This window comes from Pristiophorus japonicus, chromosome 6 (genome assembly GCF_044704955.1).
Source record: "Pristiophorus japonicus isolate sPriJap1 chromosome 6, sPriJap1.hap1, whole genome shotgun sequence".
Classification (NCBI taxonomy): Eukaryota; Metazoa; Chordata; class Chondrichthyes; family Pristiophoridae; genus Pristiophorus; species Pristiophorus japonicus.
This window is the reverse complement of record NC_091982.1, coordinates 232,415,428-232,440,007: the sequence shown is the minus strand read 5'-3', so window position 1 is coordinate 232,440,007 and position 24,580 is coordinate 232,415,428. Positions and strand designations below refer to the sequence as shown.

The 24,580-nt window shown below is 45.5% G+C and overlaps 1 protein-coding gene across 4 annotated transcripts in view; it reads left to right on the top strand.

Moving 5' to 3' along the window:
• Positions 1-24,580, top strand: part of hltf (helicase-like transcription factor) — a 109,781-nt gene that overhangs the window by 5,594 nt on the left and 79,607 nt on the right. For all 4 annotated transcript variants that reach the window (XM_070883682.1, XM_070883683.1, XM_070883679.1 and 1 more), the window contains exons 3-7: positions 10,392-10,558; positions 13,884-14,017; positions 19,266-19,366; positions 20,770-20,844; positions 23,863-24,054. In XM_070883682.1, the coding sequence (XP_070739783.1) occupies positions 10,392-10,558; positions 13,884-14,017; positions 19,266-19,366; positions 20,770-20,844; positions 23,863-24,054 (669 nt within the window). The remainder of the gene's footprint in view (positions 1-10,391; positions 10,559-13,883; positions 14,018-19,265; positions 19,367-20,769; positions 20,845-23,862; positions 24,055-24,580) is intronic.

Below are 24,580 nucleotides of genomic sequence, written 5' to 3'. Positions count from 1 at the left end.
AGTGATTGTCTCAAGGTCCTCCCTTCCCACATTCCTGTGGCCTGCAATTTCTGGCATGGTTTCTGTGTCTTCCACTGTGAAGACCGAAGCAAAATAATTGTTTAAGGTCTCAGCCATTTCCACATTTCCCATTATTAAATCCCCCTTCTCATCTTCTAAGGGACCAACATTTACTTTAGTCACTCTTTTCCGTTTTATATATCTGTAAAAGCTTTTACTATCTGTTTTTATGTTTTGCGCAAGTTTACCTTCGTGTAATCTATCTTCCCTTTCTTTATTGCTTTTTTAGTCATTCTTTGCTGTTGCTTAAAATTTTCCCAATCCTCTAGTTTCCCACTAACCGTGGCCACCTTATATGCATTGGTCTTTGATTTGATACTCTCCTTTATTTCCTTGGTTATCCACGGCTGGTTATCCCTTCTCTTGCCGCCCTTCTTTTTCACTGGAATATATTTTTGTTGCGCACTATGAAAGAGCTCCTTAAAAGTCCTCCACTGTTCCTCAATTGTGCCACTGTTTAGTCTTTGTTTCCAGTCTACTTTAGCCAACTCTGCCCTCATCCCACTGTAGTCCCCTTTGTTTAAGCATAGTACGCTCGTTTCTGACACAACTTCCTCACCCTCAATCTGTATTACAAATTCAACCATACTGTGATCACTCATTCCGAGAGGACCTTTTACGAGGAGATCGGTTATTTTTCCTGTCTCATTACACAGGACCAGATCTAAGATGGCTTGCTCCCTTGTAGGTTCTGTTACATACTGTTCTAAGAAACAATCCCGTATGCATTCTATGAATTCCTCCTCCAGGCTATCCCGTGCGATTTGATTTGACCAATCGATATGTAGGTTAAAATCTCCCATGACTACTGCCGTTCCTTTTTCACATGCCTCCATTATTCCCTTGATTATTGCCCGCCCCACCGTGAAGTTATTATTTGGGGGCCTATAAACTATGCCGACCAGTGACTTTTTCCCCTTACTATCTCTAATCTCCACCCACAATGATTCAACATTTTGTTCATTGGAGCCAGTATCATCCCTCACAACTGCCCTGATATCATCCTTTATTAACAGAGCTACCCCACCTCCTTTCCCCCCTTGTCTATCTTTCTGAATCGTCAGATACCCCTGTATGTTTAATTCCCAGTGTTGGCCACCCTGCAACCATGTTTCTGTAATGGCCACCAAATCATACCCATTTGTAATGATTTGTGCCGTCAACTCATTTACTTTATTTCGAATGCTGTGTGCATTTAGGTAGAGTGTTTTCATCCAAGTTTTTAAACCTTGATTTTTAGTTTTGACCCCTCCTGCAGCCCCTTTTATATTCAGTGGCCCTTTTTGTTTCTTGCCTTGGGTTTCTCTGCCCTCCACTTTTACTCATCTCCTTTCTGTCTTTTGCTTTTGTCTCCTTTTTGTTTCCCTCTGTCTCCCTGCATTGGTTCCCTCCCATCCCCCTGCCATATAGAAACATAGAAACATAGAAAATAGGTGCAGGAGCAGGCCATTCAGCCCTTCTAGCCTGCACCGCCATTCAATGAGTTCATGGCTGAACATGAAACTTCAGTACCCCCTTCCTGCTTTCTCGCCATAACCCTTGATCCCCCGAGTAGTAAGGACTTCATCTAACTCCCTTTTGAATATATTTAGTGAATTGGCCTCAACTACTTTCTGTGGTAGAGAATTCCACAGGTTCACCACTCTCTGGGTGAAGAAGTTTCTCCTCATCTCGGTCCTAAATGGCTTACCCCTTATCCTCAGACTGTGACCCCTGGTTCTGGACCTCCCCAACATTGGGAACATTCTTTCTGCATCTAACCTGTCTAAACCCGTCAGAATTTTAAACGTTTCTATGAGGTCCCCTCTCATTCTTCTGAACTCCAGTGAATACAAGCCCAATTGATCCAATCTTTCTTGATAGGTCAGTCCCGCCATCCCGGGAATCAGTCTGGTGAACCTTCGCTGCACTCCCTCAATAGCAAGAATGTCCTTCCTCAAGTTAGGGGACCAAAACTGAACACAATACTCCAGGTGTGGCCTCACCAAGGCCCTGTACAACTGTAGCAACACCTCCCTGCCCCTGTATTCAAATCCCCTCGCTATGAAGGCCAACATGCCATTTGCTTTCTTAACCGCCTGCTGTACCTGCATGCCAACCTTCAATGACTGATGTACCATGACACCCAGGTCTCGTTGCACCTTCCCTTTTCCTAATCTGTCACCATTCAGATAATAGTCTGTCTCTCTGTTTTTACCACCAAAGTGGATAACCTCACATTTATCCACATTATACTTCATCTGCCATGCATTTGCCCACTCACCTAACCTATCCAAGTCACTCTGCAGCCTAATAGCATCCTCCTCGCAGCTCACACTGCCACCCAACTTAGTATCATCCGCAAATTTGGAGATACTGCATTTAATCCCCTCGTCTAAATCATTAATGTACAATGTAAACAGCTGGGGCCCCAGCACAGAACCTTGCGGCACTCCACTAGTCACTGCCTGCCATTCTGAAAAGTACCCGTTTACTCCTACTCTTTGCTTCCTGTCTGACAACCAGTTCTCAATCCACGTCAGCACACTACCCCCAATCCCATGTGCTTTAACTTTGCACATTAATCTCTTGTGTGGGACCTTGTCGAAAGCCTTCTGAAAGTCCAAATATACCACATCAACTGGTTCTCCTTTGTCCACTTTACTGGAAACATCCTCAAAAAATTCCAGAAGATTTGTCAAGCATGATTTCCCTTTCACAAATCCATGCTGACTTCGACCTATCATGTCACCATTTTCCAGATGCACTGCTATGACATCCTTAATAATTGATTCCATCATTTTACCCACTACTGAGGTCAGGCTGACCGGTCTATAATTCCCTGTTTTCTCTCTCCCTCCTTTTTTAAAAAGTGGGGTTACATTGGCTACCCTCCACTCCATAGGAACTGATCCAGATTCAATGGAATGTTGGAAAATGACTGTCAATGCATCCGCTATTTCCAAGGCCACCTCCTTAAGTACTCTAGGATGCAAGCCATCAGGCCCTGGGGATTTATCGGCCTTCAATCCCATCAATTTCCCCAACACAATTTCCCGACTAATAAAGATTTCCCTCAGTTCCTCTTCCTTACTAGACCCTCTGACCCCTTTTATATCCGGAAGGTTGTTTGTATCCTCCTTAGTGAATACCGAACCAAAGTACTTGTTCAATTGATCCGCCATTTCTTTGTTCCCCGTTATGACTTCCCCTGATTCTGACTGCAGGGGACCTACGTTTGTCTTCACCAACCTTTTTCTCTTTACATACCTATAGAAACTTTTGCAATCCGCCTTAATGTTCCCTGCAAGCTTCTTCTCGTACTCCATTTTCCCTGTCCTAATCAAACCCTTTGTCCTCCTCTGCTGAGTTCTAAATTTCTCCCAGTCCCCAGGTTCGCTGCTATTTCTGGCCAATTTGTATGCCACTTCCTTGGCTTTAATACTATCCCTGATTTCCCTAGATAGCCACGGTTGAGCCACCTTCCCCTTTTTATTTTTACGCCAGACAGGAATGTACAATTGTTGTACTTCATCCATGCGGTCTCTAAATGTCTGCCATTGCCCATCCACAGTCAACCCCCTAAGTATCATTCGCCAATCTATCCTAGCCAATTCACGCCTCATACCTTCAAAGTTACCCTTCTTTAAGTTCTGGACCATGGTCTCTGAAATTACTGTTTCATTCTCCATCCTAATGCAGAATTCCACCATATTATGGTCACTCTTCCCCAAGGGGCCTCGCACAATGTTTAACTCCTCCCCAACAGCACTAGCAAACACTCCCTCTAGGACATTGCAGACCGTCCGGTTTGTACTGGTCCCACCTCCCCCAGAACCTGTTCCAATGCCCCAGAAATTTGAATCCCTCCCTGCTGCACCACTGCTCAAGCCACGTATTCATCTGTGCTATCCTGCGATTCCTACTCTGACTAGCACGTGGCACTGGTAGCAATCCCGAGATTACTACTTTTGAGGTCCTACTTTTTAATTTAGCTCCTCGCTCCTTAAATTCGTCTCGTAGGACCTCATCCCTTTTTTTTTACCTATGTCGTTGGTACCAATGTGCACCACGACAACGGGCTGTTCTACCTCCCTTTTTAGAATGTCCTGCACCCGCTCTGAGACATCCTTGACCCTTGCACCAGGGAGGCAACATACCATCCTGGAGTCTCGGTTGCGGCCGCAGAAACGCCTATCTATTCCCCGTTCGATTGAATCCCCTATCACTATCGCTCTCCCACTCTTTTTCCTGCCCTCCTGTGCAACAGAGCCAGCCACGGTGCCATGAACTTGGTTGCTGCTGCCCTCCCCTGATGAGTCATCCCCCTCAACAACACTCAAAGCAGTGTATCTGTTTTGCAGGGGAATGACCACAGGGGACCCCTGCCCTACCTTCCTTGCACTGCTCTTCCTGCTGGTCTTCCATTCCCTGGCTGGCTGTGGACCCTTCTGTGGTAAGACCAACTCGCTACACGTGCTACTCACGTCATTCTCAGCATCGTGGATGCTCCAGAGTGAATCCACCCTCGGCTCCAATTCCGCAATGCGGTCCGTCAGGAGCTGGAGGTGGATACACTTCCCACACATGTAGTCGTCAGGGACACCGGAAGTGTCCCTGAGTTCCCACATGGTACAAGAGGAGCATAACACGTAACCAAGCTCTCCTGCCATGCCTTAACCCTTCGATACACTTAAATTGGCAACAACAATGTTAAAAGTTACTGACTGAGATTGTACATTTCTTTTTATTTTTTTATATATCATAATACTTCCAGACCACATTACTTGATTTTCTATCTCTCTCTGTTAATTTCCTCTTTCAAATATAAAAGCAATGGTAGATCTAATTACTCTCTACTCCATCAGTGATAGCCCAGGAACCAGTGGTAACTGAAGTGGTGTACTTTTAAGTTTTATTATTTACTTAACCTTGTTACTTATGTAATTTTCATTCCCATCATTCCTTTGAAAATTAATTGTTTAAAATGGCAGTTCCCATTCACGCCTTCCCCCTCCCTCTTTTTATTAGAAATGCCCTTGTTCTTAGATATGGCCATTAATATCTTATTGTAGTATTGGCAAGATGACTTGGGGTGAAATTGCTCTGTGCGATATTAACATAATAATCATGTTCAGATATGAATCTGTCTTGACATTTTTAAAGCAAGGTCCTCCTTTTTTGGGTTAATGTAGAATCATAGACTGATACAACACAGAAGGAGGCCATTCAACCCATCGTGCCTATACTGGCTCTTTAGCAGAATTATCCAATTAATCCTGCTCCCTTTCTCTGTCCCCGTTGCCTGTAACTTTTACACTTCAAGTATTTATCTAATTCTTTTTTCAAAGGTAATATTGAATCTGCTTCCGCCACCCTTTCAGGCAGCACGTTCCCGATCATAACAACTCGCTGTGTTTTTAAAGATGAGAAAAAAATTATCAATGTTTCCTCCTGTTGCCTCTAGTTCTTTTGCCAATCACCTTAAATCTGCATACATAAGAACATAAGAAATAGGAGCAGGAATAGACCATTTGGTCCATCGAGCCTGCTCCGCCATTCAATAAGATCATGGCTGATCTGATCTTGGCCTCAGCTCCACTTCCCTGCCCGCTCCCCATAACCCTTGACTCTCCTATTGTTCAAAAATCTGTCCATCTCAGCCTTAAATATATTCAATGACGCAGTCTCCACAGATCTCTGGGGCAGAGAATTCTGAAGATTCACAACCCTCTGAGAGAAGAAATTCTTTCTCATCTCAGTTTTAAATGGGTAACCCCTTATTCTGAAACTATGTGCCCCCTAGTTCTAGATTCCCCCACAAGGGGAAACATTCTACCTTGTCGAGCCCCCTCAGAATCTTGTATGTTTTAATAAGATCACCTCTCAGTCTTCTAAACTCCAATGAGTTTCGGCTCAACCTTTCTTCATATGACAACCCCCTCATCTCAGGAATCAACCTTGTGAACCCTCCCTGAACTGCTTGCAATGCAAGTATATCCCTCCTTATATAAGGAGACCAAAACTGTACGCAGTACTTTAGGTGTGGTACAGTTGTAGCAGGACTTCCCTATTTTTATATTCCAATATCCCCCTTGCAATAAAGGCCAACATTCCATTTTACTTGCCGTACCTGCATGCTACCTTTTTGTGTTTCATGTACAAGGGCCCCCAGATCCCTTTCTACTGCTGCATTTTGTAATCTCCATTTAAATAATAATTTGCTTTTTTATTTTTCGTACCAAAGTGGATAACCTCACATTTTCCCACATTATACTCCTATCTGCAAAATTTTTTCCCACTCACTTAGTCTGTCTATATCATTTTGCAGATTCTTTGTGTCCTCCTCACAACTTGCTTTCCCATCCATCAGCAATTTTGGCTAGATTACACTCGATCCCTTCATCCAAGTCATTTAATATAGATTGTATAATAATTGAGGCCCCAGCACTGATCCCTGTGGCACCCCACTAGTTACAGTTTGCCAACCTGAAAATGACCCATTTATCCCGACTCTCTGTTTTCTGTTCGTTAACCAATTCTCTATTGATGCTAATATATTACCCCCAACCCCGCTCTTGTGCAGTAACCTTTTTTATGTGGTACCTTATCGAATGCCTTCTGGAAATCGAAATACATGGTTCCCCCTTATCCACCCTGCTCGTTACATCTTCACAGAACACCAGCAAATTTGTCAAACGTGATTTCCCTTTCATAAAACCATGCCTTCTCTGCTTGACTGCATTATGATTTTCTAAATGTCCTGCTTAAGGTTGGACCTCTCTTGTCCGGAAACACCGGTGTTTCAGTATCGATTTCCCGCTCTTCTCATTGATCAGTACGCAGCTGCCGCTTTGCGTGCATGGCGTCCTGGTTTCCCGTGCTTCAGTGAGATGGCCAGGCAAGGAAAGGGAAGGGCAGGCGGCTGACTCAGGTGCCGAAGCTGGGCCCGAGGGAGAGGAGGGTTATAAAATAAAGAGAGCACCAAACCAGTGTGTTAATTAACAAATGTGGCTGGAAGATTTCTACAGCCGGAGAGAGAAAGAGCGAGGCCAGAGTTTTGCAGCCTGAGCCAGAGTGTGGCGGAGGCGTTCAGGAGCCTGGGCGCTGTCTTCGGGTACCGGTAAGCCTAGGCTCGGTGTAACCTCCCGTGGTTCGTAAAATTCTCTGGTCCGGCACCCTCGGGACCTGACCGGTGCCGGAAGAGAGGCCCAACCTGTACTAATTCCTTAATAATGGACTCCAGCATTTTTCCAATGACAGATGTTAGGCTAACTGGTCTATAGTTTCCTGCTTTCTGGGTCTCCCTCCTTTCTTAAATAGGGGCGTTACATTTGAGGTTTTCAAATCCGCTGGGACTTCTCCAAAATCCAGGGAATTTTGGTAGATTACAACCAATGCATCCATTAACTCTGCAGCCACTTCTTTTAAGACCTGAGGATGCAGGCCACCAGGTCCAGGGGACTTGTCTGCCTTTAGTCCCGTTAGTTTGCCTAGTACTTTTTCTCTAGTGATAGTGATTCTGAGACATATCCAGTGATTTATAAAGGTTTAACATAACTTCCTTGCTTTTGTACTCAATTCCTCTATTAATAAAGCCAAGGATCCCATTTGCTTTTTTAGCAGCCTTCTCAACTTGCCCTGCCACCTTCAAAGATTTGTGTAAATACAGCCGCCGGTCTCGTTGTTCCTACACCCCCTTTAAAATTGCACTATTTAGTTTATATTGCACCTAAAGAGGCCTCACCACAAATGCCAGTTCTCGGCGCGCAATGCTCATGCGTCGAGAACCAGCATTCGCGAACTATCAAAATGTATTTTGACAAATCGCACGCAACCCCGAGAGAAGGACATTTGGACGTGGAGATTTGGGTTATTTGCCCAACTCCTGCCCAGCGAATGTCCTTCAAAATCTTACGTCTGGTAAAAGCAGGCATGGTGTAAAAGTTTTAAACGATAGAAAAATTAAATTTTATCACTAATTTTTATATTAAAAATCCTGCCCATTAAGGTAAGTTAATTTTTAACCCTATTAAAACATATTTAAAAAAAAAAAAATTCAAAGAAATACATTTTTGTCTGAAACATTGAAATTAAATGTAATTAAATTAATTTTAAATATGTGAAGGTTTTTAAAAAAATTATTGTGTTGTGTTTGTGTTTTGGGGGGTATTCTCATTGATAGTAATGGGAGCTCGTACATAGAAACATAGAAAATAGATGCAGGAGTAGGCCCTTTGACCCCGCACCACCATTCAATAAGATCATGGCTGATCATTCCCTCAGTACCCCTTTCCTGCTTTCTCTCCATACCCCTTGATCCCTTTAGCCGTAAGGGCCATATCTAACTCCCTCTTGAATATATCCAATGAACTGGCATCAACAACTCTCTGCGGCAATGAATTCCACAGGTTAACAACTTTCTGAGTGAAGAAGTTTCTCCTCATCGCTGTCCTAAATAGCCTACCCCTTATCCTAAGACTGTTCTGGACTTCCCCAACATCGGGAACATTCTTCTTGCATCTAACTTGTCCAGTCCCGTCAGAATCTTATAAGTTTCTATGAGATCCCCTCTCATCCTTCTAAACTCCAGTGTATAAAGGCCCAGTTGATCCAGTCTCTCCTCATGCCAGTCCATCCATCCCGGGAATCAGTCTGGTGAACCTTCGCTGCACTCCCTCAATAGCAAGAACGTCCTTCCTCAGATTAGGAGACCAAAACTGAACACAATGTTCCAGATGAGGTCTCACCAAGGCCCTGTGCAAACGTAGTACAAACAGAACTCGCCATTATTATCAATGGGAACACTCCATGTTCATTGGAGGTGCAATCCTACATGATCCCGGGTTGGGCTTATGTTCCTGGGATGTATGGGCCCATAGGCTGGGCTGTGAATGGCGGTTTCGGACCATAAGTATAAGTTCCCCTGGGACCACCGGGTACTTTTGTAAAGAATAATCTTGGCCGAAGGCGTCCGCTCGCAGGAAGCCTTCGACCGCAATTTCTGGGCCATTCACTTTTATTTGCCAGAATAAAATCCCAGTGTCTAATTGCTGTGCCCCCCTCTCGTGGCACCAGCATTGTTATCCCTGGAAGAGCTATGTGCACAAATTCTAGAAGATAATTTTGAAAAAATAGATATTGGTATCCATTAATTATAATCTAAGTAAAAGTATAATGTCTCAAATCCAGCAACCGAGGGACCAAGACCCTGCCAATTTTTGGATTTTTCCGGATTTCTGAACATAAGAACATAAGAATTAGGAACAGGAGTAGGCCATCTAGCCCCTCGAGCCTGCTCCGCCATTCAACAAGATCATGGCTGATCTGGCCGTGGACTCAGCTCCACTTACCCGCCCGCTCCCCGTATCCCTTAATTCCCTTATTGGTTAAAAATCTATCTATCTGTGACTTGAATACATTCAATGAGCTAGCCTCAACTGCTTCCTTGGGCAGAGAATTCCACAGATTCACAACCCTCTGGGAGAAGAAATTCCTTCTCAACTCGGTTTTAAATTGGCTCCCCCGTATTTTGAGGCTGTGCCCCCTAGTTCTAGTCTCCCTGACCAGTGGAAACAACCTCTCTGCCTCTATCTTGTCTATCCCTTTCATTATTTTAAATATTTCTATAAGATCACCCCTCATCCTTCTGAACTCCAACGAGACCCAGTCTACTCAATCTATCATCATAAGGTAACCTCGCTGTTGGCGCCCCTGGCAGCCCTCCGCCCCTCGCCGCCCGCGGCCCCCCTGTTTTTTTTTACCGGGGTTTACCGGTTTCCTCATCCCTCGCCGTCCAATTTCGGCAGATTGGAGACGCCCGATGGTTGGGCCGCTGCCATTTTGGCCGCCTCCCCCACTACACATACAACGTCTCAAATCCGAAAACATAGCGGCAAAGCTGATAACTCGTCCGGCCCGCCGTTTCTGGACAATAATTCCGGATTTTATGTTACTTAATGTCAAATGGGATTTTCTCAAAAAAATGTCTGTTTTTCGGACAATTCCGATTTTTGAGATGTTGTATCTGTAGATAAAATAGACAGTTGGATATATGGGCAAATTACATCCAAATTATTCATCTGGGCAAGTAAAGTAGACAGTAGGCTAAAGTTGATCCCAGGGCATATGGGCAAATGATGTCCAACGTTGTGAGTTTATTTAGGATTTATTAACTTTTGATCATTTCCAAAGCCAACATGTTAATTAATTGCTAATAATTATCCAATGAGCTGTTATTGTGGAACTCCTTGTTTGCCAGCAGAAATCTCCTCTTGGGATGCTGATGCATGTGTGACCAGAAGCTGAGTGCCATGTTTGTAACTTTTTAAAAAAATATATTGTTGTGTTAGGTGAGCAATAATGAAATGGTTGCACTTCAGCGAGAGCCCAACAATCCCTACGACAGAAATGCAGTCCAAGTAAATAATGTGAACGGTATTCAGGTGGGACACATCAAACGGGAGCTGGCAGCACCCCTGGCCTTCATCCTGGATAATAAACTCGCCAGGGTTGAAGGGTGAGTAAGCATCTTCAGTCTGGGGTAACAGAACAATAAGTGACACTGTTCAGCATGAACTTTTTGTGAATTCTAGTCGCACTTTGGGGGAAAAGTGGACTGCGTTGAACTTCGTATCAAGATTTTGAATTTTAATATAAATTCTATTACTGTATCCAATGTGTGTGAGAATATTACCTCGGGTTGCCTGATTTGAGATCGGTGTGTGCAGGAAATTGGCAAGTAAATGTTCGTACCATTATGGTGCTTGATGCATTGCTACAACAACGCACTACACCGTGAGTGACTAGACGTTGGCACTCCTGGGTCATGCAAGTACAGGCTAGGTGCAAGCTAAACTTCCCTTTTCACGTACTGTCAGTTTGGCTCAGTTGGTATCCCGCTTGCTCTTTGAGTCAGAAGAATGTGGGTTCAAGCCCCAGTATAGGACTTGAACATCTAATCTAGGCTGACCTAAACTTGAGAGAGCGCTGCACTGCTGTAGATGCCATCCTTTGGATGAGCACTTGAATCTGTTTGGATGGACATTAAAGATTTTATTTGAAGCAGAGCATCGCTTTCTCCCAGAGTCTGGCCAACATTCCTCCCTCAATCAACACCACCAAAATAACGTAACTGGTCATTGATCCCATTGTTGTTTATGGAATCTTTCTGTATGCAAAGTGACAGCCATGGTTGCCTGCATACAGCAGTGGCTGCACTTCAAAAGTCAATCTTTTATTGTGAAGTGCTTTTGGAGAGCTTGAGAAACATACTAAGGTGCCGCATAAATATAAGCTCTTTCTTGACTCTGCACCAACAGTTTGGCCAGATTTTCCTCTTTTTATATGCAATGAAATCATAAACATGATGAGATTTGCAAATTCATGAGCGCACCAAGGGAAATCTTCCGCTTACATGTCTCGGAAGACAATCCCATGCTTGTACAGGTTGAACCTCTCCGGTCTGGGACTCTCTGGTCCGGAAACGTCCGTGGTCGCAGAACTGCCGCTTTCCTGGGCCTATTCCTGAGCTCACTGTTAAGCGTTCCCGTGACGCTCAGCATCTCACTGCTTCCTCATTGTAGAATTGTAGGACTTGACGGTGCAGTGAAGGGGCGTCAGACCTGAGACAGACAGAGAAATGACCAATCACCAACATTCCCCGCCTCTCCTCCCTCAGCGATTACCAGCACTGACCTCCCGTGGTTCGGAAGATTCTCTGTTTCGGCACTGGTCAGGTCCCGAGGGTGCCGGACCACAGAGGTCCAACCTGTACCAGTGATCTTTCCTCACTAACCATTCCTGTGACCTACCTGAACATAAGAACATAGGAAATAGGAGCAGGAGTAGGTCATTTGGCCCCTCGAGCCTGCTCCGCCATTCAGTAGGATCATGGCTGATCTGATCTTGGCCTCAACTCCACTTTCCCCCCCCCCCCCACCCATCTCTCAAAAATCTGTCTATCTCCACCTTTAAATATATTCAATGACCCAGCTTCCACAGCTCTCTGGTAGAGAATTGCAAAGATTCACGACCCTCTGAGAGAAGAAATTTCTCCTCATTTTCATTTTAAATGGGCGACCCCCTTATTCTGAGACTATGCCCCCTAGTTCTAGATTCCCCCACGAGAGGCAACATCCTCTCTGCATCTACACTGTCAAGCCCCTGAATGAGGCTGGCAATTCTGTGCTGCATTATTAATGATGCTGAGCATGTGTAATTAGGGGCAAAATACACTTTTGCGAAATTGACGTGAGTTAAAGGGACAGGAAGTTTTCATGGAGAAAATAAGACTAAATTATAGACCTAGAGATTGGGGGGTGGGGGTGGAAAGTGATCTTCGGTGGCAGCGTAAAACCCGTGATAACTAATCGGCAACTCGTTTAACACACGGCCTGAATTTCTTTTGTATTGAAGTGAATTGTAAAGCAAATCGGGCGGTGTGTAAAACAGTCTGCCGAATCGTTATCATGCTATCGTTTACAGCATTGAAGCACGAACCACACTCGATCAGCTTCGCTGGGCAAGACGCGAGACTCCCTAAGCAATTGCTCTACGCAGGGCTCCTTCATGGCAAATGAGCCAAAGGTGGGCAGAGGAAACGTTACAAGGGCTCCCTCAAAGCCTCCCTGATAAAGTGCGACATCCCCACCAACACCTGGGAGTCCCTGGCCAAAGACCGCCCGAGATGGAGAAAGTGCATCCGGGAGGGCGTCGAGCTCTTCGAGTCCCAACGTTGCGAGCGTGAAGAGGTCAGGCGCAGGCAGCGGAAGGAGCGTGTGCTCAATCAGCCACCCACCCCTTCCCCCGACGAATATCTGTCCCACCTGTGACAGAGTCTGTGGCTCTCGTATTGGACTGTTCAGCCACCAAAGAACTCACTTTAGGAGTGGAAGCAAGTCTTCCTCGATTCCGAGGGACTGCCTGTGATGAAACGCTGCCAAGGATCAATTTGACCTCCAGAATTTCTAAATTGGAGTAATTTAGAGTCTGGCAGTAAATATAACTTAGAGATTGCCTTGTGTGCCCATCCCCATATTGGCGGATTGCTTCACATGTAGGGTAGTTGCCTATCTACTTTGACGTACTGTCAGGGTTTTGTCTGTTGGCCAAGTTTATAGTTGTTGCTGCAGAAACTAGAGTCAGGGGCATCAAATTAAACTGTCTCCTGAAAATTGCAAAAAAAACATTGCCGTGCATACTAAAGCGGGTTTGTTAAAGGGGAAGGCAAGTACAGCCAGGCACTTGATTTTTAAAATGAGTTCAACATTATCTGGTTTGTGGAGTTAACATGGCGACGTCATTTTGAAAAATAACAACTTGTATGTACAAGTGGAGGGGTTGTGGGTGGTGCGCGGGGAATGACTTGGTACTCGCCGAGAGCGAATCACTATAAAGTCCTCCGTCAGTGCGCACATGAGCTTTTACGCTGCAGAGCGGGAACGATGTCTGCCTCCTGGTGTCTGCAGCACGTGTTGCTGATGGACTGTTGGATGCGTGGCCACAAGTGGAGCCAGCAGCTAGTCAGGTCCATGGAGGCCCGGGTCTCTGCAGCGACACAACACAGTGCACCAGCGGTTTCCTGTTTCTAATTGGCAGGAAAACCGCAGGGTTGTTTTCGGTTACTGTTTTATTAACCTGGGGCGTGGAGGGGGGAAGCGGGGGGTGGGGGAGGGAGCGCGGGAGGGGGGAGCGCGGAGGGGGGAGGGCGGTGCGGGGGGGAAAGAGAGGGGGGGGAGGAGGGGGGGGTGAAGAGGAGGGAGGTGGGAGAGAGGGGGTAGGGAAGGTGAAATGCCTGTGAATCACTGCACTTGTTGGGAACTCTGTGTTTCTCTTCCCAATAGGGTCGTTCCTTACGGGGCCAACAACGTGTTCACCATGCCGGTGCAGCTTTCTTTTTGGGGAAAAGAAGAAAACCGCGAAACGGTTCTGGACAGATTGAAGCGACATGGGTTTAAACTGGCGCCTCCCACAAAAGGTAAACACTGGCTGACCGAATTAAACGCCACTTTTATTTTAAAAACCTAAGCCATTTTGGGACTCTGCAGCATCTGCCCTTGCCTTTTTTGATCTTGTTAACATATAGCCAGGCAGAGAGCCTTCAGTAAGGGGCAGTGTGCTGTCACCCAAGTGAGCCAAGTTTCCATCAAAGCATTGACATTGTGGCTTAGATGGAAGCATAGCTGATAGGTGGTGACGCCCTGCCCCGTACTGAAGCTTCCCGCCTGGCTGTACTTCCCCCACCTGCTGTGGTGGGGTGGCCCTTACCGCCAAATCACATCTTGATAATCACACCTTCCATACTTCTGGCAGCTTCTCCTTTTGAGCACTTAACCTTCTTCCACCCCTCTCACTTCTTTAAAACCCTTGTTATCCACTGCCTCTCAAACCCCACCCAGAACTTCTCAGCTCTGTCTCTTCCAACTCTGGCCTAGCAAGAAAGAGAGAGACACTTGCATTTCTGTCGCCCTTTTCCGGACATCATAGCGTATTACTGCCAATGAAGTACACTTGAAGTGCAGTCGCTATTGTAATGTAGGAAATGTGGCAGCCAGTCTGTGCACAGCAAACAGCAATTAAATAAATGACCAGATAATCTGTTGGTTGAGGCATAGAAACATAGAAAATTGGTACAGGAGTAGGCCATTCGGCCCTGCGAGCCTGCACCACCATTCAATAAGATCATGGCTGATCATTCCCTCAGTATCCCTTTCCTGCTTTCTCTCCATACCCCTTGATCTCCTTAGGCGTAAAGGCCATTTCTAATTCTCTCTTGAATATATCCAATGAACTGGCATCAACAACTCTCTGCGGCAGGGAATTCCACAGGTTAACAATTCTCTGAGTGAAGAAGTTTCTTCTCATCTCAGTCCTAAATGCCCGACCCCTTATCCTAAGACTGTGAGCTCTGGTTCTGGACTTCCCCAACATCGGGAACATTCTAACCGTATCTAATCTGTTCAGTCCCATCAGAATCTTACATGTTTCTACGAGATCCCCTCTCATCCTTCTAAACTCCAATGTATAAAGGCCCAGTTGATCCAGTCTCTCTTCATATGTCATTCCTGCCATCCCGGGTATCAGTCTGGTGAACCTTCGCTGCACTCCCTCAATAGCAAGAACGTCCTTTCTCAGATTCGGAGACCAAAACCGAACACAATATTCCAGGTGAGGCCTCACCAAGGCCCTGTACAACTGCAGTAAGACCTCCCTGCTCCTATACTCAAATCCCCTTGCTATGAAGGCCAACATACCATTTGCCGCCTTCACCGCGTACTATACCTGTATGCCAGCTTTCAATGACTGATGAATCATGACACCCAGGTCTCAATGCACCTCCCCTTTTCCTAATCTTCCGCCATTCAGATAATAATCTGTCTTCGCGTTTTTGCCCCCAAAGTGGATAACCTCACATTTATCCACATTATACTGCATCTGCCATGCATTTGCCCACTCACCTAACCTATGTTGGCCTTCATAGCAAGTCACCCTCACAGCTCACACCGCCACCCAGTTTAGTGTCATCTGCAAACTTGGAGATATTACACTCAATTCCTTCATCCAAATCATTGATGTATATTGTAAAGAGCTGGGGTCCCAGCACTGAGCCCTGCGGCACTCCACTAGTCACTGCCTGCCATTCTGAAAAGGACCCGTTTATCCCAACTCTCTGCTTCTTGTCTGCCAACCAGTTCTCTATCCACGTCAGTATATTACCCCCAATACCATGTGCTTTGATTTTGCACACCATCTCTTGTGTGGGAAGTTGTCAAAAGCCTTTTGAATGTCCAAATACACCACATCCACTGGTTCTCCCTTGTCCACTCTACTAGTTACATCCTCAAAAAATTCCAGAAGATTTGTCAAGCATGATTTCCCCTTCATAAATCCATGCTGACTTGGACCGATTCTGTCACTGCTTTCCAAATGTGCTGCTATTTCATCCTTAATAATTGATTCCAACATTTTCCCCACTACTGATGTCAGGCTAACTAGTCTATAATTACCCGCTTTCTCTCTCCCTCCCTTTTTAAAAAGTGGTGTTACATTAGCTACCCTCCAGTCCATAGGAACTGATCCAGAGTTGATAGACTGTTGGAAAATGATCACCAATGCATCCACTATTTCTCGGGCCACTTTCTTAAGTACTCTGGGATGCAGACTATCAGTCCCCGTGGATTTATCGGCCTTCAATCCCATCAATTTCCCTAACACAATTTCCTGCCTAATAAGGATATCCTTCAGTTCCTCCTTTTCACTAGACCCTCGGTCCCCTAGTACTTCCGGAAGGTCTTCCTTCGTGAAGACAGAACCAAGTATTTGTTCAATTGGTCTGCCATTTCTTTGTTCCCCATTATAAATTCACCTCAATCCGACTGCAAGGGACCTACGTTTGTCTTCACTAATCTTTTTCTCTTCACATATCTATAGAAGCTTTTGCAGTCAGTTTTTATGTTCCCGGCAAGCTTCTTCTCGTACTCTATTTTCCCCCTCTTAATTAAACCCTTTTTCCTCCTCTGCTGAATTCTAAATTTCTCCCAGTCCTCAGGTTTGTTGCTTTTTCTGGCCAATTTATATGCCTCTTCCTTGGATTTAACACTATCCTTAATTTCTCTTGTTAGCACCGGTTGAGCCAGACAGGGATGTACAATTGCTAAAGTTCATCCATCTGATCCTTAAATGTTTGCCATTGCCTATCCACCGTCAACCCTTTAAGTATCATTTGCCAGTCTATTCTAGCCAATTCACGCCTCAAACCATCGAAGTTACCTTTTCTTAAGTTCAGGACCATAGTTTCTGAATTAACTGTGTCACTCTCCCATCTTAATAAAGAATTCTACCATATTATGGTCACTCTTCCCCAAGGGGCCTCGCACAACAAGATTGTTATTTAGTCCTTTCTCATTGCACATCACCCAGTCTCGGATGACCAGCTCCCTAGTTGGTTCCTCGACATATTGGTCTAGAAAACCATCCCTAATACACTCCAGGAAATCCTCCTCCACCGCATTGCTGCCAATTTGGTTAGCCCAATCAATATGTAGATTAAAGTCACCCATGATAACTGCTGTACCTTTATTGCATGCATCCCTAATTTCTTGTTTGATGCTGTCCCCAACCTTACTACTCCTGTTTGGTGGTCTGCACACAACTCCCACCAGCGTTTTCTGCCCTTTGGTATTCTGTAGTTCCACCCTTACCGATTCCACATCATCCAAGCTAATGTCCTTTCTTACTATTGCATTAATTTCCTCTTTAACCAACAATGCCACCCCGCCTCCTTTTCCTTTCTGTCTATCCTTCCTAAATGTTGAATACCCCTGGATGTTGAGTTCCCAGCCTTGGTCACCCTAGAGCCATGTCTCCCTGATGTCAATTACATCATACCCATTAAATGCTATCTGCGTAGTTAATTTGTCCACCTTATTCTGAATACTCCTTGCCTTGAGGCACAGAGCCTTCAGGCTTGTCTTTCTAACACACTTTGCCCTTTTAGAATTTTGGTGCAATGTGACCCTATTTGCTTTTTGCCTTGGGTTTCTCTGCCCTCCACTTTTACTTTTCTTCTTTCTATCTTTTGCTTCTGCCCCCTTTCTACTTCCCTCTGTCTCCCTGCATAGGTTCCCATCGCCCTGCCATATTAGTTTAACTCCTCCCCAACAGCACTAGCAAATACTCCCCCGAGGACATTGGTTCCAGTCCTGCCCAGGTGCAGACCGTTCGGTTTGTACTGGTCCCACCTCCTGCAGAACCGGTTCCAATGTCCCAGGAATTTGAATCCTTCCTTCTTCACCACTGCTCAAGCCACGTATTCTTCTGAGCTATCCTGCGATTCCTACTCTGACTAGCACGTGGCACTGGTAGCAATCCTGAGATTACTACTTTTGAGGTCCTACTTTTTAATTTAACTCCTAGCTCCCTAAATTCGTCTTGTAGGCCCTCATCCCATTTTTTACCTATATCGTTGGTACCTATATGCACCATGACAACTGGCTGCTCACCCTCCCTTTTTAGAATGCCCTGCACCCGCTCAGAGACATCCTTGACCCTTGCACCAGGGAGGCAACATACCATCCTGGAGTCTCGGTTGAGGCTAAACATTGGTTAGGACACCAAGTGAATTCCCCAGTTCTGCTTGGAAAAGTGCTGTGGGATTCACTTCCACCCGAGCGGTCAGACCAGGCCTCAGTTTTATGCCTCATCCAAAAGATGGTATCTCAGATAGTGCGGCACTCCCTCAGTACAGCACTGACGTGCCAGACTTGATTACGTTCTTGAGTCCCTGGAGTGGGCTTGAACTCAATCTTCTGACACGAGAATGCTTCCACTGAGCCAAGGCTGACATTACAACGCATCCTTCTGCCTTACCATTGGTTGGAGAGGCTTCAGCTATCTGAGCCACACTCCCGAATGCCCTCCTTACATCATTTCATCTCGCTAAATCTCTTCTCCACCTTCAAAAGCTTCCTTGAGACCACCTCCTTCTGCAGTTTTGGTTACTTCCACTGAGCGTGCCCCCCCCCTCCCCCTTAACACTCAAGAAGCCAGTCCACTTGATCGGCACCCCATCCACTACCTTCAACATTCACTCCCTCCACCACCAACGCACCGTGGCTGCAGTGTGTACCATCGATAAGATGCAGCAACTTGCCAAGGCTTCTTCGACAGCACCTCCCAAACTCTCGACCTCTACCACCTAGATGGACAAGGGCAGCAGGGGCATGGGAACACCATCACCTCCATGTTCCCCTCCAAGTCACACACCATCCTGACTTGGAAATATATTGCTGTTCCTTCATCGTTGCTGGGTCAAAATCCTGGAACTCCCTCCCTAACAGCACTGTGGGAGCACCTTCACCACACGGACTGCAGCGGTTCAAGAAGGTGGCTCACCACTATCTTCTCAAGAGGCAATTAGAGATGGGTAATAAATGCTGGCCTTGCCAGCGATGCCCACATCCTGGAACGAGTAATAAAAAAAATACAAGTCTGGCACCCAACTATGAAGCCCTTTGGAAAGCTGTACATTGTTATATCGAAACATAGAAATTTACAGGGCAGAAGGAGGCCATTCCGGCCCATCGTGTCCATGCCGAATATATAATCCCCACAACTTATATAAATGTAAGTTGCCTATCAATGGCTTTAGTGTGGGATAACACTGTGTTTGCTTGATGTGAACTATTATCAGGCATTATAGCAGTTTGACCCAAAGTTCTTTTTAGGTGGTGAGTTTGCTGAGATGTGGTCTGGAATGGGATCTGCAAGACCTGGGCCGAGTTACAAAGCTCCTGTGCACACTGCTGTGCAGATGACAGCTGAACAGGTAAAGTGTTTTGTTCAATTGCCGCTTCTCCGCTAGTAATGTCGGAATTTCCCACACCTTTCTTGGCCATAGATATGTCGTATGAAAATATAACTGTAGGTTGAGGCGTTTATACATAAAACAAATTGTAAATGTCGAATTTAAATGGGTCTGTGTTCTAAGGTAAAACTAGAGCTTAGTGGATGCGTTGCGCTGTGTGGAATTGACTTCTGCTGTCATGGTTCCTCGGGCACAGCGTATCTCGACTGCATGATTGTTCATGTGTGCTGAGAGTGAGTGTCAGTAGGTTGTCCTGTTGTGGTGCACGTTACAGGTGAGCCTGATCCTGCCTTTGCCCAACCCTCTGCACATGCATTGGCTCCAGCAGGAGGCATTGGATGGTAATCAGCAGCACGAAGGCTGTCTTTCCTTTGTATACACTCCCCCAACTGCTTGCCCCAGTTGAGATTTAACTGGGCACAAGATAGTGATTGAACGTGGAACCTGTTATGTATGCAACCCTATGTAACCAGTATCATACCGCCACCAGAGGGCGTACCTGTTGGAGTCCCAAGGGATCCTGGCATCTCTTGGGAGCACTGTATATAAGCAGATCTCCAATGCTGTACCAGCACTCTGGAGTTAGAATAAAGAGACTAAGGTCACACTTACGTCTACAGTACTCTGTTACATTACCTTATTTGAGACATAACACAACCTTTCCAATCTCTGGCTCAGTGGCAAGTGTCATAGGATCATAGAAAGTTCCAGCACAGGAGAAGGCCATTCGGCCCGTTGTGCCTGTGCCGGCTCTTTGAAAGATCAGTCATACTTAGTCCCACTTCCCCGCTGTTTGTCCGTAACCCTGTAAGTTCCTCGCCCTCCAGCACCTGTCCAACTCCCTTTTAACATTATTGATGGAATCGGCTTCCACCGCCTTTTCAGGTCGAGTGTTCCAGATCCCCAGAACTGTGAAAAATATTCTCATCTCCCCTCTAGATCTTTTGCCAGTGATTTTAAATCTATGACCTCTAGTTACTGACTCGCTCGCCAGAAAATCTTCAGTCTCATAGGTTCATTTTATATTTTTAAAAAAACAACAGTGCATCAGCCCACATCGACCACAATTTACACAGAACTTACAGCACCATCAACATAACCAAGAGTGGGAGGTGACCAAAGAGGTTAAGTCAGGTTTTGATGACCAGAGCCATATATATTATATATTTACTTATATATATTGGCCAAAGTTTGTTATCTACCTTCAGTTGGTAGTACGCTACATTCTGTTGTTTGACAGGGTATTCATGCTGTACTTGTACAAGTGTAAAAGTATAAATTTCAATCATGGAATCTGCCCTAATTGATGCTTATTTGCTGCTCGATATGAGATGCAAATGATAGTTTTTGTTATCCTTTTACAGCTGAAGAATGAGTTTGACAAGATATTTGAAGATCTGAAAGAACATGACAAGACTCGGGAAATGGAACCAGCTGAGGTCAAGTGCACCAGTATTTAACTTGTGATTGGGGAAGTTGGTGTAATTGGGTGAAAATGCTAAGAGTGCAAAGTGCTCTGATCACCCGTGAAGCACCTTGGGACGTTTTACTCAATTGAAGGCGCTATATAAATGCAAGGGGTGTTGATTTGTGTGCGCTGGTCTTCAGTGAAAGCACAGTAAGCGCCTTTGAGGAATTTGGGCTCCTGGCTGGAATGCCGTGATTGGGGATTTTTGTTCGGGGCAGGTCTGCCGTGGGGAAAGAGGGATAGGCATGGGTGGGAACGGCAAGGGACAGCAGGAGACAGCGGAGTGGGGAAGCATCAGTTTTCCCCCCAAAAGATTTAGAAATGTGCCCTCTGTCATTTAAAGCAACAGTCAACAAATCCAATAGAATGTAACGGGTATAACCAGTCGGATACAAGTCCGAGGAAGTCTTAATCAAACTTTATAGTGCTTCCTTTCAGACTGTAACTTGAGTAGTGTATCTAGTTTGGTGAGCGAGTCATTCAAGCATTGGAGGCAGTAGAAGAGACGAGCCACTGGGCTGTGGCCTGAATTATGAGGAAAGAATGGAGAATCGGGACTTTGCAGCCTAGACTTGAGGTGCCTTGAGTTGATATTGCAGAGGTATAAGGGAATGGAAGAGATAACTGGAAAAATTACTTTATAAACTGCAAGAGTAGGATATGGGGATACGGGTTCAAATAAGTAAAAAGCTGCATTATCACACGTGCCAATCACTAGCCTCTTGCACCGACTGTCAGTGTTTCTTGGGTTCAGCCCATTTATCAATGGTTGAGAACAAGAATTAGTCTGGAATTTGATTTTCCTCAGCTGCTATACTGTTGCCCTGAAGTTGTCCAGTTATGTTACAGAAATCTCTTGCACAGTTGCGTGATCAAGTGGCTGTTGCACTGTCTCATGTAAAAATGGCACCGACCAGTGTGCGTCAACTGAAGACCTTGAGAAAGAGAGTTATACTGTGGTGATTGATCTTGTAAGTTATACTGGAAACCCCGGAGAAGTTATCTTCAACTTGTATAGAACCTTGGTTAGACCACACTTGGAGTACTGTGCGTAGTTCTGGTCTCTATATTATAAAAAGGATGTAGAGACATTGGAGAAGGTGCAAACTTACTAGGATGATACCAGACCTGAGAGGTTATACCTATTAGGAAAGATTGAATAGGCTGGGCTCCTTGCTCTAGAAGAGAAGGCAGAGGGGTGACCTGATAAAGGTCAGTAAGGTTATGAAAGGGTTTGATAGGGCAGACATAGGGATGTGGGGTGGAGGTGTTGGGTGGCAGGCATGATTTTTACAAGCCTGATGTAAGTGTCACTGCATCAGCCGATCCAGGCACCGGGCGGTCGAGGGGGTCATTCAGCCTGACTGCCTGCCATTCTTCCGCGGTTACATCCGAGCCAGGGTGTCCCTGGAGATGGAGCACGTGCTGTCCACCGGTACGCTCGCGGCCTTCCGCGAGAGGTGGGCGCCAGAGGGACTGGAGTGCATCATCACACGCAATCAAATTTTAATTTTATTTTAAATGTCTAAAGTTTAATTTGTTTATTGTGCCGGTTTTAGTGCCCCCTGCCTTTTAGGCAGGGGGTACTTGTATAATTTGTGTTTTTAGTGCCCTTAAAAAAAAAAAAAACAAGGGGGCACTTGTTTGAAAGTGTTTGGTCTCCCCCCCTCTTTAATCAGGGGGCAGTTGATTTAATTGTTTCCTACAAAATAGTTGTAAGTGTCACTGCAGAGACTGGTCTGGGGAGATTCAATGGTAAGGAAGTATAGTGTATAGTTTATAAGTAAGTTTAAGAAGGATAGACAGGCATGATCGAAAGAGTGACAGAAAAGTATCGGAGGGCGTATGACACATGCAAGACTTCTAGTGTATTAATATAGATATAAAGAAGCGTAAATTAACTTTCATTTATATAGAGTTTTTCACGATCAATGACAAAATAGATATTTTTTTGTGATGTTGTTGAGGGTTAAATGTTGACCAGAACCATCAGGTGAATTGCCCTGCTGTCTTTCAAATCGTGCCCTGGCATCTTCTACATCTACCTGAGGGGGCAAACGGGACCACGGTTTAAAGTTTCACCTGAAAGACGGCACCAACGACAGTGTTGCACTCCCTAAGTAGTGCAATGAAATGTCCGTCTAGGTTATGAGCTCAAGTCTCTGAAGTGGGGCATAAATGCACGCCCTTCTTAATCAGAGGCAAGAGCTAAGTTTGACACCTTTTTGACTTTTATGTCAACAATTTGCACTTGGAAGTGTCGTAACCGACAAGGCTACAGACCAAGAGCTGGAAAGTGGGATTAGGGTGGATAGGTCTTTGTTGGTTGGCATGGGCCGAATGGCCTCCTTCCATGTTGTAAATGTCTATGAATCTATGATTTAAGATTGAGACTGGAAGTCCTGTGTGTAGGCAGTAGTCTGTAACAATATAGGTGCAGACTGAGGCAAGTAGATGGTGCTATTGGTGAGATTCTTAACTTCCTCGCCTAATTGCGTTACCGTTTTGTATATTTTACAAAACTGACTGGCAGTACAACTAGCAATTTGCCGGTCTTTTAATGGAAGAAAAACGTTTAGATTGGTTTCCAGATTGTGCTCTAATTGTAGCATCCAGGTTTCTCCTTATAAACTTCTGAATTGAGTTACTGCTTTGTCATCACTAGATGTTGGTTGTTATTCACCGCGGACATATTGGGGCTGATTTTCTGGACATCACAGGAGTGCTGGCTGCGGGATTGCAGGTCCACTGGGCCTGGGTTTCCATCCATTCATTTAAATGAGTGATTCCCCCAGCTAGTGCTGTCTCTGCAAGCACCCAACTGTGGAATAAGCCCTTTGACCAGATTCAGCAGCTCCAGTGAACCGGCGTTTCATATGGTCAGCATGGCAAATGTGAGCCATGCTTGAAGGGTCACAGAAATGCCTTCTCGCTCCTGACCCGTTGGCTGATGCTTTAAGTTGCAATGATTTGATTTTTGTGTTGACAGGCTGTCCGTACGCCGTTGCTGCCTCATCAGAAGCAGGCGTTGGCCTGGATGGTATTGAGAGAGAATAATGCAGATCTGCCTCCATTCTGGGAGCAGAGGAACAACATGTACTATAACCTGCTAACAAACTTTGCAGAGAAGGAGAGACCTGAAAATGTCCACGGAGGAATCCTAGCCGATGACATGGGCTTGGTAAATATCTGTCATTGTCGTTGTAACTCGGATGATTTATGCCCTTACCTTTTACTACGGCATAGTCATTATTCTGTACTCAAAATATCATCATCATCATCATAGGCAGTCCCTCGGAGTCAGGGATGACTTGCTTCCACTCTAAGTGAGTTCTCAGGTGACTGAGGAGTCCAATGTGAGAATTACAGTCTCTGTCACAGGCAGGACAGACAGTGGTTGAAGGAAAGGGTGGGTGGGGAGTCTGGTTTGCCGCTCGCTGCTTCCGCAGTCTACGCTTGATTTTACTTGTTCTCGGCGATGAGACTCGAGGTGCTCAGTGCCCTCCCGGATGCTCTTCCTCCACTTTGGGCGGTCGTGGGCCAGGCATTCCCAGGAGTCGGTGGGGATGTCGCACTTTATCAAGGAGGCTTTGAGGGTGTCCTTGAAGCGTTCCTCTGCCCACTTGGGGCTCGCTTGCTGTGTCGAAGCTCCGCGTAGAGCGCTTGTTTTGGGAGTCTCGTGTCGGGCATGCGGACAGTGTGGCCTG